Below are 20,686 nucleotides of genomic sequence, written 5' to 3' on the forward strand. Positions count from 1 at the left end.
TATAGTGGAGGAAATAATGATGACCTCGTTTTTTGGGACGTGCGCATTAAATATACTAGGGCGGCTGATTATACCCTATTGTTCTGACATGTCAAATCATATATTGGTCATATCCCATCTGTCCAGTCACTCATTAATGTTAACAGGTCGGCCGCGTGTATTTTATTAAGTCAACATCATTAAATGCCTCCCTCGCTTCGAGGTGTCAGAAGAGAAGTTATACCAGAACTCTGGTGCTATGTCCTGAATCAACCACTCGAGAGATGGGCTGTCCTGACCCGGGCATCGCTCATGGGCCTGACCCATGACCCGAGCATTCCCGGGATCAACTGCCCGGGACATATCGGGGTATCATCAAGATCGATTGTCACGTCACTCGCTATCATCTCGAGCTTGACACCATCATGTTACCTTTCGTTCCTTCTTCTTTGCAGATAGCTGATATGTTTACTAAGGCACATTCCGCTTCGCGCTTCCATTTTTGTCTGACAAACTCTCAACGCTTTTAGCTGTAGCATCGTGAGTTTGAGGAGGGATGTTAGAATATATTATTGTTAGCTCTCAAGGTAGATTAGGCATTTTACTCTTTTTGTGTTTACCTTAGCTATATAAACATAATTCTTGTATTCTTTATTCAGTTGACAATACTACGACTCGAGTTTTTCACTCACTTTCTATTTCTTCGTACAGATCCACTGATAAACATGCTTAAATGTTCAACACAGGGAATCCAACAGACACCTACAAGTATGAAAAGCCATTTCGCCAACATACAAAACCAACACCAGAGCAGGTACCACTGGGAAATGTGAGGAAGCAAGTAAGCCAGGCAACCCATGGTTCAAGCACACCTTTATGCTCGCAAAAAATCAAGATTCCTAGTGCATTTGACATATCAAGAATCCTTGATGTTAAGAATTTAGTACGATATTATTCATTTAACATTTCTAAAGAAGATACAAATAAAATTTGAATTTTACCACCATGTTATATGAAGAAGACATGAACCACAAACTAGTGAAATTTCAAGTTCTCGTCATCACTTAATTCATCTTCAATGCCAGAAACATCCATCCTCGCAGAAGCATGCTTTGCCCACTTCACTATTTTTTCAGCCTCTCTACAGATCTCTTCTTCGGCCTTCATAGCTTTCTTCATCATCTTCCTCTGACTTTTCACTGAAAAATTACTCATATCAGATAAAGACCCGTCATTTTTCGCCCAATCAAGCTTCGAATCCAAAACCTTCTTCACTTTACTCTTCTTCCTTGGCACCTTCTTTGGAGAACACAAAAAGCAACCAGATATCTTTACAGGAGGAGACACAGAACCACTTGATAAGTCTTCCAAAGAGGATGAAGACCGAGACTTTAATCCTTTTCTACACATTTTCGTACGTGGGTTGCTCTTAATTGGCGAAAACATTTCATCCTCGGGTGATTTTGAAGGAGATGAGAAAATATTTTCTACTGGTAATTTCGTCGAACATGCGGAAGACTCATTTTCCTTGTTCTTTCCCACGCCTAGATCGTTCCTCAAAGCCTCTTGAAACGCGTCAAAATTACTAGATTTCTTAGTGGATGATGGGAAAGATTTCAGCTTCTGGAAGCGTGTTTCCAGGTGAGAAGGGAGAGCGGAATCAGTTATACCAGCACAATTGATGGCTGCCACCTGCTCAACAGCGCACAAATCCATTGCTTGAGCTAGAATCTCTTCCACCGCTTTCTCATCGTCACTATCCGATAAAAAATCATCCATTTGCAGTGTCATGCGGTCGCTGTTTTTGAGTAAATAGCGATTATTTATTTTAGGATTTCAAGAGTAATCACTGCTGCACAGTCTCCCAACGGCTAACTCAGAAATTGGCGTCACTGGCTGTGAAAATTGTCAAAAGTGTGTGCTGCTTTTTCTTCAATTGGGCCCCACTTTGACTCCAGAAAAATCATGTTCAATTTTTTTGGTTATTTGCTTCACTAAAAAATACGTGATTAATTGTCTTCAAAAGATATTTTTTTTAAATTAATTTTAATAATCTAATTTTTTTAATTAATTTTAATAATCTAAGTACAATTTTTTAATAATTAAGCAATCACCATACTTATATGAAAAATTAGCATTCTTGTTAAGTAAATATATAAGAATACATGTTATATATTATTCGATTATAGCATAACTAAGTGAGATGATCCTTGATTGTACGAGCAACCGCTCAATACAACCGATCAACTCATAAGTGGACGAATCTGATATCAACTATACACATGAGCATACAAATTATCATACACATCAATATTTTTAACTTGTTTAAAATAAGTTTATTCAAAAAGATTAATAGATTATTATTAAAATAAGATCAAACATCTTATAAACCCACGAAACAAGTTATAAAATATAGAAGTTGATAAGTTGGTTTAAATTTATTTGTTATCTGTTTGACCCTTCTGTCAGAAAACTAGTGAGTACAGAGTTCAATATGAAGCAACTTCTGTGAACTCCTTGTAAAACACATGGGGACAATATTCACAACAAGTCAATTCAATCCACACACTATTAAAAAGTTCAAGTACTTGTGGGAAAAACAAATCAACTATTTCTTCTAACAAAAACTGAGTCATAGTTAGGAAGTTCCAAATACTAAATTCTCAAGCATACAAGGCAAAAAAGAAGAAGTTTAAAAGTCTTGTCATTCACATTCCTCCTTTCTACTCAAATCCACAAAGATCACATTCTTGCAAACTACAACCTGCCTTCCCAAGAAACAATACAACACTCAATCCAGTTTTCCTAGCTCCCCTTTTCACCAAACCTTCCATTTCCCCCTCTTTTCCATGTCTTTATTATGCACTTCGTATTATATACAACAGACAATTCGCGTGAAGTAATCGATATTCTTGAGAAAACTTTAAATGTTTATCATGTAGTTTACACCAGCAAGTGTTGTTATAACATCTCTGGAGAATTTTCTTCTGGAAAAACCTGGAATATCACGTTGAAAAGACATGAATCCTATGATGTAATGCATGTTTTTTCAGTCAAGTAGCACGGGGTCTTTTTGCAAGTTACTGACCTGTAACTGTCTGCTGTTGAAGCTCACAGACCGATGCTTCAGTTCACCTCTATGCGTCGTCATTTCATCCAATATCTCAGCAGAAGATACATCAGGACAAACATCTTCTTCTTCGTCTGTATCGGGTGATTCTCTATCCTGTATTTATGTATGTTAATCAGATTTTACCATATTTTTAAGTCATGACATAAGTTCCAGCTGTGAAATGTTGGATAAACTAGCAAAGAATTTTACAAACCCTGAGAGATAGACTCCTGGCTCTAAATGAATGACCGATAATTTCTTCATATTCTGCTGCATCTAGTTCTTGGAGATAATTAGGAGGAAACACCTTGGGGAGAATGTGTTCTCGTATACTTATCAGAAGGAAGAATGGAAGTGGAAACAAAATTCCAGCAATCGGTATCCATGTTATCCCAAAGCAAACGAAGAGATAAGCAAACTGAAAGAGCGTAAACATGAAGATGTACTTGAACGGTACTGCCTCCACATATGAAGCATGGAACCCTTCAATTATTCTACAAAACAAAGAATGTCAAGATAATCCATAATTTCAAGACATATGCCAACTTAGTGAAGATTTGCCCTTGCTGCCATACTTTTGTTTTTGGGATATAATCACACGTGAAAATATCTAGTCTAGTCATTTTATAACACAAATCTGTGTCATTCTTACTTGAAACGTCGACCTGGCGGAACGAAGAGAAGCTGGATTCTCTCCCAAAACTGATTTCCAGGAAGGCTATCAATAGCCATGTAGGCGAAATAACCCCATAGAACAGAGGTAGGTATCATCTTGATCACAGGCATGATACATACAGCAAGTCCAACGAGCATCGACTGCAGCAAGTTGCTGACTCTTTGCTCGTTTACTCGAACAGGGAGATGAAGATCTATACACTTTTCCGGATCAAATTTACTGTTGTCGTATCCTTCCTCGTCATGTTTCATGACAGCATTCTTCAAGTTCGCCAATTCTCTATCTACAGAATGCTGCTGCGGCATTATATCAAAGTAACTGAAGCGTTATACAAACTTCTAATAAGTGTGCACACTGCTAAAAGTTTCAGGTGTTTAAATTTGGAAGAGAGCATAATACGAACTTACACAAGGAGCACTCTCCATTTCAATGAACACAGTCTGCATTCGGCCATAGATCTCTGACTGGGTTGCCTGCTGTTTCATACACTCTTTCGCGCTTTTCACCATTTTCTTCCGAATCAACTGAAAAACATCATTTCTAAAAATACAGCGTATGCCCTCTACTTAGATAAGCAAATAACTAACAGTTGACTTTCTTACAGATCACATCTCCCACCTGTTTCTTGAGAACAGCAAGACTCCTAGTATGCATAGGTGATTGAGGGAGGACACCATTTGAAGGAGGAAGTCCAAGTAAACCGCAAATCAATGTCTAAGATCACAAGAAGATGCTCGAGTCTTTAGCCCGAAAGTAATATAATGATAGTATGGTTAAAATTTTAACACCACAATTTATGGATCAATGGCTTAAATTTTATACCATGACTCCTAGTAAAAAGATATCATAATGGTAGGCGGAAGGGTTTTTAAGGTTGAATTCCTTCTGTTGAGCCATCTGTGAAGCTACACTATGATCGAAAAAGTATAGACCGGCAATCATCACAGCTGGTATGAATGCAGCTAAAATATATCCCACAGGAATCTTTCCCATGTCCTGATATAGTGCATAAAAAGATTCTTGAGGATTCTAGAATATTTCTAGGCAGGGTATATAGCATATTTGAACTCTATTCTGGATAAATGATGGGATTTTGAACATTTGGAGATTATAGTTTGTGCGTAAAGCCATCAAGAATGTCCAGTGAATACCTTAGCAACTGTCCAGTGATACAATGATCCGGACTCCCAGGGAAGAGGACAAAAAAGTCTCCTTGGAACTCCAGAGGGAACTTTCCCCGGTACGCTATAAGATAGTAAAGTCCATACTACGACCATCAATGGTACCCCATAATCTGCAATAAAACTACGAAAGCTGCCTGTCCGTCCATGTTGGCCAAGTTAATAGACATGAGACTTTGAGCAGGAAAATAAGCCATCACTCATTTCTCTTCACAATTCACATACCTGTACCGTAACGCCAGGACCGAGCTTTTCTGCTATTTAGGGCAGTGATAAGTAGGCCAAAAGAAAAGATAATCCCTAGCAAGCCATTTGTGTAAAGCCATTGAAATTGGTAGTTTTCTTCAGAAGAATTTTCGCCTTTTGGGATGAAAAATTCACTCACCACACCCTGCGAACCAAATGTGATAAATTATGCTCTTAATTGTCCTATCATTGCCACACTTGCCAAGACCGCTAGTTAATTACCTTGATGGCCTCTTGGATGAATAAAACAGTGATCAACATTCCAAAAAGTTCACCAGCCACCCTCGTAAATCGCGTAATTATAGAGCAAGCATTGAATATAGCAAGAAGAAAGAGAATCAAAGCTGTCCAGACACAGACCCTGTTTTGAAAAGAAAATCAAATGAACAAATTACACAGAATATCAATTTTCTTGTTAAACTATTGCAAAGCAGAGATGTAATCCTGAGAAAACACAATTTCGTCCAGAATACCATCCGGCCCAGGCTAAGTACAGCTCCCTCCCAATGCTGTTCTTGGCAAAATTGTACAAATAAGTGTACATTATAATGGTTGGTTCTGCAACTCCTAGAATCAACAATGGCTGCCCACCAAAAATCGCATGGATGACGCCGCAGATAGCCGTAGAAGCCAGAGTCTCAACAGGACTCAAGCTTCCCTCTATTACACAAGCGAAAAAAGTTTAATAAGTCAAATTAATGAGTTTCAATTCAATGAACTAGAGAAGATGAAGGCTGACCTGTTTCCCTACTCAATTGCTCCCCAAAGGCAATAACAGGGAGAGCCGAGGCGAAGAAAATATACGCTGTTGGAGCCAGAATCCTACGTGATCGGTGGACATGAATTAGATAACCATGTAACATACTGAGCTGATTAATAGAAATTGTACTTTCTACAAATTCAATATATGCATATCAAGATTTTCACCTGGCACCCGAACCACATGTATCAATCCAGTCCTTTTTGTAGCATGCCAACCTCCCTTTAATGTCATTTGTGACTCCCTTGAACGGAGTTTTTAGATGATCCATTGTAATTATGCAGTCAAGAAACTGGACAAGTAAAGTACATTGCTTCAGTCTATGTATAAATAAAACCGGTGATGGACATTCTGTAAAACCTACAGCACAAAAGTTGCGACGATCTTTTAATTTGGAGAAGGATATACATGTAAATGAATCACGCACTGCAAGAGCACTTTTGATATGATAGCAAAAGTTGGTGAAACAGAAAGGGTAAAACCTGACGTACTCATTTGATTGCATAGATGGAACATGGAGAAATATAAAATTTATGTGATTCATTCAACTGCAGAAGTTCTGTAGATGTTCATAGAACTGATATATGATCATATATTCACAGTATTCGTTCGATATTATAGTAATATTAAAGCAAGAACTTGGCTCATGTGAACGAACTCCCTCGTCAAAACTATAATGAAGACTCGACTAAAGGATGAATAAAATAGCCAACAATGCACATGAAACCCTGCCTAGCTCACACTTTTAAGATGTCAACTAACTATTCCTATTCAAAACCAAGTTGGATTGAAGAAAATGATACCCATGCATACAAATAACGTGGTAAAAAAAATAGTACAAAATTCTACTAAAAAAAATGAATGAATATGTGCACGTTTATTTGGGTAAAAAAAACTGTAAACGAAGCAAATTTTTCAAGAAAGTACGCATATGTAATTTATATAAATTCACACACGTCTCATTGAGACACAACATCCCATAAATCCTCTGACAAGGTCCGAAAAATTTGCACTCAAGATTATACGTCCATCAAGAACATTTTTAACCATGCTATGTAACCCCATAATAACCATGAATAGTCCATATATTCTGTAAAAAATCAGATAAATTTACGTAATATAAGAAAGACTAAACTACATCGAGCACGAAATTCTTGATCGTGCAATTGGGATTTTCTTCCGTTTAATCTTTTTTCATGCCAATAACTTACGAGCAAAGAATTAAAGAAAATTTGATGTGTTCTGGCATGACTAATCCATTTCTAGGAATAACATACAAATGAAACTAGTTTTACCATCAAAGAGAAAATTCTGAGAAAGATAATCAAATCTTGATCCAGGACAAGCCAAAAAAAAAAGTTACAGCATTGGCCATGAATCTTTCCATTGCTGCATTCTCTCAGTCTCCACAGAAAAGCACAAGGTTCAGTCGAGGCAACACGACGCAATTAACACGAACGTCCAAGAAAAACAACAACCCTCAAAGCACAAAATTCATATATAACTTCGTCACATGATGGAAAACACAATAGATAGAAAAAGGAAGGCAAAAATAATGAACCTTGGAATGAAGAAAAAAAACCACAACGAGCCAATCGAAAATAAAACGGAGCGAATGGGGTGGATAAAATCCAAGAAAAAGGATTGATGCCAAATGGGATTCTATTCAGTTTCCCGGCAGGCAAAATGCCGCCGGAGAAATGGTGGGTAAAGAATATGTATGTAAATGGAGAAGATGAAAAGTCTCCACCTTTGTCTTTTTGTTCTGTTTCTTCTTCCTTTCTTTCGATTTCGATCTTTATTCTCCTATTTTCTCTCTTTGCCCATTATATTATTGCTCCATCTTATTTATGACAATGGAGGGAGAGAGGAGAGTGCATGAACAAACGATTACCGACCGGTACGTGGTAGTTATAAATAGATACCCGGAGATCCCGGGTCGGGTCGGTCCAGGCCATGCAAATAGTATTCACCTTACAAACAAACAACAATAAAATATCAACTATATACATTAAATCAATTTCAAGAAAAAAACAACTATATAATCAAATTTTTTTTGTTAATTGTCTTGGTTTTTATATATGTATAGAAATGGGGTTGGAGGTTCATATCTAATCTAATTATAACTAAATTGTCATGTTTGTATTTTTAGTTAATTATTCATAGATTATGTTCACATATCCATATATTTATGAGAAAAATTTGTGTGAGATAGTCCCACTGGTCGTATTTTGTAAGACATGTCTCTTATTTGGGTCATCCATGTAAAAGTATTACTTTTTATACTAATGGTATTATTTTTTATTTTAAATATCGATAAGTTGATCTGTCTCACAGATAAATATTCGTAAGAATCTGCAGAATCCACGTTTAAATAGAGAAGAAATCTTCAAATCACTTAACACCAATAACATACGGCAAAGAAAAAATCTACCATCTACGAAATAAACTAAAAAAAAAACTTATTAGAAGTAGATGTGAATAAAGTATTATCCTAACATCCTTATTTATGGAAATAGTAAATAATAGCTGATCCCTATAAATCAAGGCAGATTTCTACCCTCCCTATTAAACTAGATTGTATATATTGAGCAGTCATAACTTGAAGTGATATAGTATTGATACCCCATGGATGGGCCCACTACCCCTGGCCCATCCCTAGCTCAAATGAAAGACAAGCCCATCAAGGGCCCAGGTATTATGGAAGCAAGTCCATCAAAGGCCCAGGTATTCTCCAATAAATAGCAGGTTTGAGTGTTCAGTTAGGGGATTTACTATATTGTTTTCAGCAGCACTCTTAACTGCTCCCCCCATATATCCTCAGTCACTGACTTGAGCGTCGGAGGGGCTATGCTAGGACACCCTCCTAGCCCCCTTTTAACGGTTTTTTTCGTGATTTCAGGCTCAGGGACAATTCAAACCATGTGTCTGTATTAGTGACACTTGCTGGAAGCGAACCCTAAATTTCCCGTGAGTATCACTTGGCGCCGTCTGTGGGAAACTTTGAGTTGAGACATAGAGATGGTAGGCAGGAGAGGGAGTAGAAGAGCTACCTCAGCTTCATCGCGTCCTCAGAGGGGACCCGAACAATCTCATGTTGAGACAAGGTATGAACAACCGCATCTTGAGACGAGACAGGAACAACCTCGTCAAGAGACAAAAGCTGAGCAGCCACTTCACGAGACAAGGGTCGAGCAACCCCGTCCCAATGAGAATATGAGGAACTTGACCCTGGAGCAGTTGAGCCAATTATAACTCGGACAGTGGATGAGGCTATGAAAAGGAACCAAGAATCTATGTTTGCTGAAGAGCAGGCAACTCGCGAGGAGCAAGAGGAAAATGCTGAGGGCCACCAGTGCAAGGTTGAAGAGACACAGCCCCACCAAAGTGGGGAGATTAGTTAGATGAGAGAAATGTGGAAGGAAATACAGATGTTGAGGCAGCAGTTGGGAAGCAGAGCGCCGGCACCCAAGAGAGGAAGTCCCTTTTCACTAGCCATTTTAGAAGAAGATCTTCCTCCAAATTTTCGACAGTCGAATGTGGGAGAGTACGATGGATATACTGACCCCGAGGAACACTTGGGGAGATTTGAGAATGCGGCCTTGTTACATCAATATTCAGATGGGGTCAGGTGCAGGGTGTTTCTGGGCACGTTGATGAGGTCAGCCCAGCAATGGTTTAACACCTTGCAACCCAAATCCATACGATCTTTCGAGGATTTTTCCGCTGCTTTTTTGTACAGATTCGCTAGCAGCAAAAAGCAACAAAAAAACTATTGGAGCATGTTCGTGGTGAAACAACAAGACGCTAAAACTTTGCGAGAGTTTGTCCAGCGTTTCAACAAAGCAGCGCTGGAGATACCAGCGGCCACTCTTGACATCATGATAAGTGCCTTCACCCAGGGACTTAGAGGAGGAGAATTCTTTAAATTATTAGTGAAGAAACCTCTATCAAGTTATGATGATCTGTTATATCGGGCGGAAAAATATGTAAATCTTGAAGATGCCCAGCGGCATAAGAGGATGGAGCAGCGGCCGGGGGGAAGCAGAGCTGAGGGAGCAGAAAGAGGAGGTAGGAAGAGATGCGCAGGCGAGAGGGAGAATGATAAGGCTAGGGGCAGAGGACAATTCTCATCCCATGTTCTTTTAGATGGGAGTCGTGACAAGGTGATGGAAGTGAGGGAGCCCGAGGGGAGGTGGGAGAAGTCGCAAAGGTTGAGTGCAGTGCTAGATTGCCTTCGCGGGATAGACGAGAAGGATCCTCATCCAGGAGTCAACAGAGGTCTCGCTCGTCCCCTAAGCATGGTCAAGGTCCTCCATGGATAAATTAGAGGATCGGAGAACAGAGAAGGGAAGGTCGATGTGAAGATGTCCCTCAGGAGCCCGTCGAGCCGAGAAGGGGAAAGAACAAGGATAACCACCCTACCAGAGGAATGATTCATATGATCTCGGGGGGTGCTACTGATGGAGACTCTGGGTGAGCTCGGAAGGCACATGGGAGAAGGTTGGAGAACTTTGAGATATCTAGGGGTGAAGACTTACCACAAGGTCTCATCATTAGCTTTGGACTGGAAGACCTCCGAGACGTTGTGACTCCACATAACGATGCCTTGGTGGTGACGGCCACCATTGCCAATTATGATGTGGCGAGGATATTCATTGATAATGGAAGCTCCGTATACGTCTTGTTCAAGAGAACGTTGGATCAAATGAAGGTGGAAGGATTCGAGTTTGAGCCGATCTCCACCCCGCTGTATGGGTTTGCTGGACACGCCATCCCGTCTTTTGGTCAGATTGTTCTTCCCCTATCCTTGGGGATTGATCCTCCGCGGGTAACAAAAATGATAGCCTTCACCATGGTGGATACTCCGTCAGCATATAATGGAATTCTAGGGCGGTCAGTCCTGAAGGATTTTAGAGCCGTAGCTTCCACTTGTCATCAGAAGCTTAAATTTCTTGTGGGAAAAGGAGTTGGAGTCTTGTGCGGGTACCAAAAAGTCGCACGTCGGTGTTATGAAGGGGTAGTTAGGGAGGAGGGAAAAAGAGCGTGTGTGGAGGTTAACATGATTAGGAAATGAAGAAGTATGTGACTTTGTCCTGGGGAGGTGTAAGAGGAGCAAAGAGAAAAGTTGGAGAATGCGAAGGGCAAGACTTCAAAAAGACCCTGCAATGCTTACCACCTTAGAAAATATTACTTTTGAATTTATTGTTGATGTATTTCGTTTATGAATTTGTCTTATGTTATCAGTTGAAATTAATAAAGCCAAGTTCTTGTACTAAGTTCGTGGATGTTGTTGTATTGTGAAGATGAGATGATTTTATTTTCCTGCTAAGACAGCGCCTAGTAGAGGAGCAGAGTTTGGCCGGAGAAAAATTAAATTTTCATGCTAAGGCATCGCCTAGCAGAGGAGCAGAGTGGAGGAGAAGAATTTTGATTTTTGCTACTAAGGCGAGGATCAGAGTGGAGAAGGAAAATTAAATTTAATTTTTCCTATTAATGCATCGCCTAGTAGAGGAGTACAGTGGAGTAGAGACAAAATTAAATTTTCATGCTAAGGCACCGCCTAGCAGATTAGCATAGTTAGGGAAGAGAAAATTTTTATCTTCCTACTATGGCACCGCCTAGCAGAGGAGCAGAGTTGGGGAGGAGAAAAATTTTATTTTCCTGCTAAGGAATCGCTTAGCAGAAGAGCAGAGTTTGGGAGGAGAAAAATGTTATTTTCATTATAAGGCAATGCCTAGTAGAGGAGTAGAGTTGGGGGGGAGAAAAAATTTATTTTCCTGCTAAGGCATTGCCTAGCAGAGGAGCAGAGTTTGGGAGGAGAAAAATGTTATTTTCCTCCTATGACGTCGCCTAGCAGAGGAGTTAGAGTGTGAGCGTGGAGAATTTTATTTTTCCTGCTAAGACCCATCTCAGTAGAGGAATTATGAGATGATGAGATGAGAGTTTGATTTTTCTTACTAAGGCCAGGCTTAGCAGAGGAGTTATGAGATGATGAGGTGAGAGTTTGATTTTTCCTGCTAAGGCCCGACTTAGGAGAAGAGTTACGAGATGATGATGTGAGAGCTTGATTTTCCTGCTAAGGCATCGCCTAGCAGTTGATTTAGAGGGTTAGGAGGTTGAAGTTTTATTTTTGCTGCTAAGACCCAGCTTAGCAGAGGAGTTATGAGATGATGAGGTGAGAGTTTGATTTTTCCTGCTAAGGTCCGGCTTAGCAAAGGAGTTATGAGATGATGATGTGAGAATTTGATTTTTCCTGCTAAGGCCTGGCTTAGCAGAGGAGTTACGAGATGATGAGGTGAGAGCTTGATTTTCCTGTAAGGCATCAGCCTAGCAGTGGAGTTAGAGGGTGAGGAGCTTAGCAGAGGAGTTATGAGATGATGAGGTGAGAGTTTGATTTTTCCTGCTAAGGCCCGGCTTAGCAGAGGAGTTACGAGATGATGAGGTGAGAGCTTGATTTTTCTGCTAAGGCATCGCCTAGCAGTGGAGTTAGAGGGTGACGAGGTCGAAGTTTTATTTTTCCTACTAAGGACTATTCTAGCTTAGGAGTCAAGGGCACGGGCAATGAGAATTATTTCCCTTCAAAAGCTTAGAAGATGACCTTGAATATGGGGGTGACGAGGGCATACCGTGTTAGAAAAATTTATTTGGTTTGTACGTTAACGAACTATGTTTGCCGCTGCGAAAATTATTCATAAGTGGCGGAGGACGAGGCTTTTGCATGGCGAGGCGAGAGAGCTATGGGCGAGAGTGTAGGCGAGGGCGCGCTGGCAAGGGTGTAGGCGTTGGGCGAGGAGGGCTAGCACGTATGGACGAGAGCGGCGAGGCTGGGCAAGGTGGTGTGCGGATGTATGGGCGAAGGTGGGAGCGTGCGAGGCTGGCAGGCGAGCGTGCGCTCGCTGCAAGGGCGAGAGCGAGGCACGCTGGGGCGAGAGTGTGCTCGAGCAGGGCGAGAGGGGCACTGTCGGGGAGGGCGAGGTGAGGCTTTGTTGTTGCTGTTGGGTGAGCGTGCGCTCATGGCGAGGTGCGAGGGCGAGCCTTTGCTTCTGTTGTTGGGCGAGCGCGCGCTGCTATCGGGGAGGGCGAGAGCGAGGCACGCTGGGGCGAGAGTGTGCTCGGACAGGGCGAGCGTGGCTTTGTCAGGGAGGGAGAGGCGAGGGTTTGTCGTTGCTGTTGGGCGATTGTGCGCTCGCGGCGAGGAGCGAGGGCGAGCCTTTGCTTCTGCTGTTGGGCAAGCGTGCGCTGCTATCGAGGAGGGAGAGGCGAAGTGGTGAGGGCTTGCGGCGAGGGGTGAGGGCTTGCGCCGAGGAATGGATGAGTTGCTGGGCGTGCATGGGTAAGGCACGAATGCAGGTTGAGTCGAGGGGCGAGGATAAGGGCTTGAGGAGGCGAGGTGGTGATGGAGCGGTGCTAGGGTTAACACGCAGAAGAGGCGTAGGCGGGGGAGAGCTGGAGAATGAAGTGCGTAGAAAATTCTGCGTGCAATAAGTGAGAATGAATCGAGGACAACACAATTAATCGAACTTTGAACCTACGATTCAGTTCGACTCGGGAGGGAGAGACTGGTGATACCCCATGGATGGGTCCACTACCTCTGACCCATCCCTTGCCCAAATGGAAGACAAGCCCGTCAAAGGCCCAGATATTATGGAAGACTAGTCCATCAAGGGCCCAGGTATTCTCCTATAAATACCAGGTTTGAGCGTTCAGTTAGGGAATTCACTATATTGTTTTCAGTAGCACTTTTAGCTGCTCCTCCCATATATCCTCAGTCACTGACTTGAGCGTCGGAGGGGCTACGCCCGCCTCATATATCCTCAGTCACTGACTTGAGCGTCGGAGGGGCTAAGCCAGGACACCCTCCTGGCCCCCTTTTAGTCTTTTTCTTGATTTCAGGCTCAGGACAATTTCAAAACTCTGCGTCTGTATTAGTGACACTTGCTGGAAACGGACCCTAAATTTCTTGTGAATATCAAGTATTATCTTCTATTTTTTAATCGATGAAGTGATGATCAATCTCCACATGTTTCGTTCTATCATGATGCACAAGATTATTGACTATATTGATGATTTTCATATTATCACAAAACATCTTCATGGGCATTGACCCCAAGTTCATTGAGTAGTATTTTCGACCAAATTCCTTCACAAATACAATGAGAAGGAGTTTTGAATTCCTCCTTGACTGAGCTGTGTGACACAACTGATTGTCTTTTGCTCGTCCATGTAACCATATTTTTCTATACGTAAGTATAGTACCATGAAGTTCTCCTATCAGTTATAGATCTTGCCCAGTCAACGTTAGTGAATATTTCGACTTCCTTGTTTGTAGTCTTTTGAAAAAATAATCATTGTCCCGATGCCATCTTCAAGTATCTCAGAATCCTATAAATTGTTTCCATGTGCTCTTTTGTGGGACTGCTCATGAAATTGGCTTACCATACTAACAACAAAAATGATATCTACCTTGATATGAGACAGATAAATAAGTTTTCCAACAAGTCTTTGGTATCTCTCTTTACCCACATGTACACAATTTTCATTGCTGCCTAATTTGGTAGTGACATCCATTGCGATATCAACCAGCTTAATCCAAGCATTCATATTTCTTTTAAGATGTCAATTGCATGCTTCATTTGAGAGACTAAAATGCCTTTCTTAGAATCCATGCCAAGAAAGTATTTGATATTGCCCAAGTCAATAAATATCATGGCATAAATAATAAAATGACATTTTTCTTTGATGACACTTGTTTGACAAACATAGCTTGATATGTATGACACTAATTATATCCAAACTTCTTAATTGTTTGAGTGAACTTGTTAAACCAAGCTCTAGGTGACTATTTGAGATCATATAATGATTTCTTGAGTTTGCATACCTTATTGGTATTGGAGAGAGTGTCAAATCCATGAGGGATTTTCATGTACACTTCTTCTTTCAAGATCACTATTAAAAAATTCATTTTTTACATCCAGTTGATAGAGAGGCTAATCGAGATTTGAACCCAATGAGATTAATACCAGAACTTTATTAATTTTATCCACATATGCAAAAGTCTCATGTAATCAATTACATAAAGATTGTGTAAATCCCTTGGACACCAAGCGAACGTTAAATTTCTTGATACTACTCTCGTTCGAGTTGTGTTTGATAGTGAAAATCCACTTGCAACCCACCGACCTATTTACTTTTGGTGATCACATATCATCCAAGTCAAGTTCTTTTCTAGTGCTTGAATTTCTTCCAAAATAGCCTTCTTCCATTCTGGCATGCTAAGGGCTTCATTGACTGAATTGGAAACTTGAATTTAGGGGTGGGCATAAAACCCGAAAAACCGAAAAAACCGACCGAACCGAATAATTCGGTTTAAATGGTTCGGTTTTATCGGTTTTTCGGTCGGTTATGGTTTTAAAATTTATGAAATTCGATTTTTCGGTTCGGTTTTTGGTTTTAACCTCCGAAAAATCGAACCGGACATATTATTGTTAAGCATAAGGTTTTTATGTATAATGAGTCATATTATTGTTAAGTATAAGATTTTTTATGTATAATGAGCCTATTAAAATTTAAGAACTTAGTATCATTAACTCTCAATTTTCAATACGATCGTTTTTTATTCTTTCCCACCACTCACCAGTCGATGTTTTTTTTATATAAAAAATTAAGTCTCGCAAATTACATGTTTGAAAAATACTATGATTTAGATTTTAAAAGCACAAAGTGACGAATAATTTTATTTTGTAACAAATTTTAGCTAACCGTATATAACCGGCCGTATAAACCGAACCATACTACAAAAAAACCGAATCGAACCATACTAAAATGGTTTGGTTTTGGACTAGAGATATTCAAAATCAAAAAAATCAAACTATTGTAGAGTAAAACCGGACCAAACCGACCGTTTCCCACCCCTACTTGAATTATGTCCAAATTACTAACAAAAGCATTGATGAGTGACAATTTCTCATAGGAGATAAAATTGCAAAAATAACATGTTTGGTACATGACCAAGTGCCTTTCCTTAAGGCAATTGGTCGATCATCATTTATTTCTTCGACTTTTGAGGTTCCAGAATCGAATTGTATGCATGACAGTGATCGGTTTACTGCATTATTTCCCTTTCGTCAGTCTTGTTCCTCCTAGTATAGACACATAACGCACTAGTCTTGTTTGGGTTGACTCAAACACAAAATCATCATGAACATAGGAAGTTTTCCAACCATTTATATGTTGGAAAAGTCAAGAAAGGCAGCACAGGAAAGGAAAACATGTAATAAATGTGTGTTGCCTATTTTGCAAGAAGTTTCGCAGAATTGATGGAATACGCGTTTTTAACGCGTGTTCACACGGTCAGGGGGCTCTATAAATAGAGCTCCCCCTTTCATTCTGAAATCATCCCTTCTTCGAGTTTTCTCTCATCTTATAAGCATTTGAGTGCTTAGGTCTATAATATTTGTGAGGTGTTTTGTTCTCCTGTATTAAGAGAGTGTGTGTTCTCTTTGGAAACACAGTGAGTGAGTTGTACACCACAAAATATTATAGTGGAAATTCTTTTCATCTTGCCCGTGGTTTTTACCCTAATTATTTTTAGAAGTTTTCCACGTAAATCTCGGTGTCCAGTTTATTCTTTATTTTCGGCTTTTATTATCTCAAATTCCGCACGTGGGACCAACAAGTGGTATCAGAGCCTTGGTTTAAAATTTCTTAAAATTCTGAGTATGCTCTGTGGTTGCAGCCTAGACTGATCTTTCACATCAGAAAAGATTTTTTGAGATTTTTTATTTAAGGCGGGATTATTTTTTCCAGTCTACTAAAATTGTTGTAGACATAATGGCGGGATGGTACGAGATAGCAAAATTCAACGGAAGCAATTTTATGCTGTGGAAAATAAAGATACAAGCAGTTTTAAGAAATGAGAATTGCTTGGCGGCTATTGGAGATAGACCGGTGGAGATTACGGATGAAGGAAATGTGGCCAGTACTTCAGGCAGTGGTGAAATATTATTCAGCAAAGCAGCAACTGTTGCAGAAGGCATGCATAAATTTTGTGACACATGGATTATGGATTCAGGAGCGACGTGGCACATGACGTCTCGGAGAGAATGGTTTGATCATTATGAACCAATCTCAGGAGGATCTGTATTCATGGGAAATGATCATGCCTTGGAAATCGCTGGGGTCGGTACTATCGAAATTAAAATGTTTGATGGCACCATTCGCACCATACAGGAGGTACGACATGTGAAAGGACTGACGAAAAATCTTTTGTCCTTGGGGCAATTGGATGACATCGGGTGCAAAACTCGGATCGAGAACGGGATCATGAAAATAGTGAAAGGCGCGCTTGTGGTTATGAAGGCGGAAAAAGTTGCTGCAAATCTGTATGTTCTTTTGGGAGAAACACACAAAGAGGCAGAACTAGCTGTTGCATCAATTGGTTCAAGAGAAGAATTAACGGTGTTATGGCATAGAAAGCTCGGGCATATGTCAGAACGAGGGTTGAAAATTCTCTCAGAACGGAAGCTGCTGCCGGGACTTACAAAAGTGTCACTACCCTTTTGTGAGCACTGTGTTACCAGTAAACAACACAGATTAAAGTTTGGCACTTCTACTGCCAGGAGCAAAAGCATATTAGAGCTGATTCATTCGGATGTTTGGCAAGCACCGGTTGTATCCCTAGGAGGAGCGAGATACTTTGTCTCGTTCATTGATGATTTCTCTAGGAGATGTTGGGTGTATCCAATCAAGAAAAAATCAGATGTTTTCCAGATCTTCAAAGATTTCAAAGCGCGGGTTGAACTTGATTCTGAAAAGAAAATCAAGTGTCTGAGGACTGACAATGGAGGAGAATATACCAGTGATGAGTTTGATGCATATTGTCAACATGAGGGCATCAAAAGACAATTCACGACGGCTTACACACCCCAACAGAATGGAGTGGCAGAGCGGATGAACAGGACCTTGTTGAACAGAACAAGAGCTATGTTGAGGACTGCAGGTCTGGAAAAGTCATTTTGGGCTGAAGCAGTCAAAACCGCTTGTTATATTATCAATCGTTCTCCTTCAGTGGCGATTGATCTGAAGACTCCGATGGAGATGTGGATCGGGAAGCCGGCAGATTATTCTCATTTGCATACATTTGGAAGTTCGGTGTACGATTTGTACAATGATCAAGAAAGATCAAAGTTGGATTCGAAATCCAGAAAATGTATCTTCTTGGGATATGCTGATGGAGTAAAGGGGTTTCGCTTGTGGGATCCTACTGTTCACAAGCTTGTCATCAGCAGGGATGTTATCTTCGAGGAAGATAAAGTAAAGGGAGACAAAGGCACACTGAATTCAGAAACTACTATATTTCAGGTGGAGAATAAGACAGACGAAGGTCAAGTTTCTTGTGAAGCAGTACCAGAGCACGAAGAACAAGAACATGTTGAGTCCGAAGTTTCCAATGTGAGGCAGTCAACTCGAGACAGAAGACCACCATGTTGGCTTTCAGATTATGTCACTGAAAGCAACATTGCATATTGTCTATTATCAGAGGATGGTGAGCCATCGAGTTTCCACGAGGCTACTCAAAGCTCGGATATATCCCTTTGGATGATAGCAATGCAAGAAGAGTTGGAGGCATTAGACAGGAATAAAACTTGGGATCTTGTTACACTACCACGAGGGAGGAAAGCCATTAGAAACAGATGGGTCTATAAGATCAAGCGTGATGGCAATAACCAAGTGGAGCGGTATCGTGCTAGATTGGTGGTAAAAGGGTATGCTCAGAAAGAAGGCATTGACTTCAATGAGATATTTTCTCCTGTGGTTCGGCTTACAACAGTCAGAGTGGTGTTGGCATTGTGTGCGGTGTTTGACCTACATCTAGAACAGCTAGATGTGAAAACGGCGTTTCTTCATGGAGATCTTGAAGAATAAATCTATATGCTCCAGCCAGAAGGTTTTGCAGAAAAAGGCAAAGAGAACTTGGTTTGCAGGTTAAAGAAATCTCTGTACGGTCTCAAATAGGCGCCGAAGTGTTGGTACAAGAGATTTGATTCCTATATCACGAGCCTTGGATACAACAGACTGAGTGCAGACCCTTGTACGTATTTCAAGAGGTCTGGTGATGATTATATTATTTTGCTGTTGTATGTGGACGACATGTTGTTAGCAGGCCCCAACAAAGATCAGGTCCAAGGATTGAAGGCACAGTTGGCTAGGGAATTTGATATGAAGGACTTGGGACCAGCAAACAAGATTCTAGGGATGCAAGTTCACCGAGACAGAAGTAACAGAAAGATTTGGCTTTCCCAGAAAAATTATTTGAAGAAAGTCTTGCAACGCTTCAACATGCAAGATAGTAAGCCAATCTCGACCCCTCTTCCTGTTAACTTCAAGTTATCCTCCGAGATGTGTCCTAGCAGTGAAGCAGAGAGGATGAAGATGTTTCGAGTACCATATGCATCAGCAGTGGGAAGTTTGATGTTCGCCATGATATGTACAAGACCGGACATTGCTCAAGCAGTGGGAGCAGTTAGTCGGTATATGGCGAATCCTGGACGAGAGCATTGGAGCACTGTTAAGAGGATCCTTAGATACATTAAGGGTACCTCGAATGCTGCATTATGTTATGGAGGATCGGATTTTACACTCAGAGGCTTTGTCGATTCAGATTATGCAGGTGATCCTGATAAGAGGAAATCTACTACTGGTTATGTGTTTACACTTGCAGGGGGAGCAGTAAGCTGGGTTTCAAAACTGCAGACAGTTGTGGCGTTATCTACAACAGAGACAGAATACATGGCAGCTACTCAAGGTTGCAAGGAGGCAATATGGACTAAAAGGTTATTGGAGGAGATCGGGCACAAACAAGAGAGTGTTCCTTTGTTTTGTGACAGTCAGAGTGCCTTGCACATCGCAAGGAATCCAGCCTTTCATTCCAGAACGAAACACATTGGAGTACAATTTCATTTTGTGCAGGAAGTAGTAGAAGAAGGAAGCGTGGATATGCAGAAGATCCATACGAAGGACAACATAGCTGATTTTTTGACCAAGCCAGTGAACACTGAAAAGTTTGAGTGGTGTAGATCCTCAAGTGGCCTAAAAGAGACGTAAGCAGCAGGTAATGGCAAGATTGAAAGGATGTGTGGAGATGTGTTTGATTCTCAATCAAATCTCCAAGTGGGAGAAATGTTGGAAAAGTCAAGAAAGGCAGCACAGGAAAGGAAAACATGTAATAAATGTGTGTTGCCTATTTTGCAAGAAGTTTCGCAGAATTGATGGAATACGCGTTTTTAACGCGTGTTCACACGGTCAGGGGGCTCTATAAATAGAGCTCCCCCCTTCATTCTGAAATCATCCCTTCTTCGAGTTTTCTCTCATCTTATAAGCATTTTAGTGCTTAGTTCTATAATATTTGTGAGGTGTTTTGTTCTCCTGTATTAAGAGACTGTGTGTTCTCTTTGGAAACACAGTGAGTGAGTTGTACACCACAAAATATTATAGTGGAAATTCTTTTCATCTTGCCCGTGGTTTTTACCCTAATTGTTTTTAGAGGTTTTCCACATAAATCTCGGTGTCCAGTTTATTCTTTATTTTCGGCTTTTATTATCTCAAATTCCGCACGTGGGACCAACATTATATCCCAAAGCTGATAGTCTTGAGTAAGATTCTCCCCTTCACCACAAGAATTTGAATAAAAGGTCTGGTTTTCAAATAAAGAGACATTCATGGAGTTGAGA

The 20,686-nt window shown here is 40.7% G+C and overlaps 2 protein-coding genes across 6 annotated transcripts; both read right to left on the reverse strand.

Annotated features, from left to right (window-relative positions):
• Positions 1-691: 691 nt before the first annotated feature.
• LOC140807353 (uncharacterized) lies at positions 692-1,886 on the reverse strand. 3 transcript variants are annotated; one of them, XM_073164167.1, is made up of 2 exons: positions 981-1,886; positions 692-878 (listed from the first exon to the last, which is right to left on the reverse strand). In XM_073164167.1, the coding sequence occupies exon 1, from the start codon at positions 1,768-1,770 to the stop codon at positions 1,015-1,017; it is 756 nt and encodes a 251-aa protein (XP_073020268.1). In that variant the 5' UTR covers positions 1,771-1,886; the 3' UTR covers positions 692-878; positions 981-1,014. The 3 variants fall into 3 exon arrangements, with proteins under 3 accessions (XP_073020268.1, XP_073020266.1, XP_073020267.1); XM_073164165.1 differs by having other exon boundaries at positions 692-904; XM_073164166.1 differs by having other exon boundaries at positions 693-878; positions 984-1,886.
• Positions 1,887-2,888: 1,002 nt separating this feature from the next.
• On the reverse strand, positions 2,889-7,649 carry LOC140808432 (probable boron transporter 7). Of its 3 annotated transcripts, XM_073165569.1 has the most exons (14): positions 7,516-7,649; positions 6,122-6,246; positions 5,934-6,016; positions 5,668-5,854; positions 5,417-5,555; positions 5,174-5,339; positions 4,919-5,085; positions 4,590-4,763; positions 4,386-4,481; positions 4,175-4,291; positions 3,744-4,063; positions 3,306-3,585; positions 3,068-3,205; positions 2,889-2,976 (listed from the first exon to the last, which is right to left on the reverse strand). In XM_073165569.1, exons 2-14 carry the CDS (start codon positions 6,223-6,225, stop codon positions 2,941-2,943), a joined length of 2,007 nt encoding a protein of 668 aa, XP_073021670.1. In that variant the 5' UTR covers positions 6,226-6,246; positions 7,516-7,649; the 3' UTR covers positions 2,889-2,940. The 3 variants fall into 3 exon arrangements, with proteins under 3 accessions (XP_073021670.1, XP_073021672.1, XP_073021671.1); XM_073165571.1 differs by lacking the exon at positions 7,516-7,649 and having other exon boundaries at positions 3,744-4,060; positions 6,122-6,304; XM_073165570.1 differs by lacking the exon at positions 7,516-7,649 and having other exon boundaries at positions 6,122-6,304.
• Positions 7,650-20,686: the final 13,037 nt, after the last annotated feature.

This window comes from Primulina eburnea, chromosome 12 (assembly GCF_022965805.1).
Source record: "Primulina eburnea isolate SZY01 chromosome 12, ASM2296580v1, whole genome shotgun sequence".
NCBI classification, from domain to species: domain Eukaryota; kingdom Viridiplantae; phylum Streptophyta; class Magnoliopsida; order Lamiales; family Gesneriaceae; genus Primulina; species Primulina eburnea.

Excerpts from the sequence above, each read along its gene's own strand:
- LOC140807353 (XM_073164167.1), bottom strand. The coding sequence starts at position 1,770 with ATGACACTGCAAATGGATGATTTTTTATCGGATAGTGACGATGAGAAA.
- LOC140808432 (XM_073165569.1), bottom strand. The coding sequence starts at position 6,225 with ATGGATCATCTAAAAACTCCGTTCAAGGGAGTCACAAATGACATTAAA. Across the intron at positions 5,855-5,933 it reads GCAATTGAGTAGGGAAACAG|AGGGAAGCTTGAGTCCTGTT; the intron begins GTCAGCCTTCAT and ends CTTGTGTAATAG. Across the intron at positions 5,340-5,416 it reads TCATCCAAGAGGCCATCAAG|GGTGTGGTGAGTGAATTTTT; the intron begins GTAATTAACTAG and ends TTTGGTTCGCAG.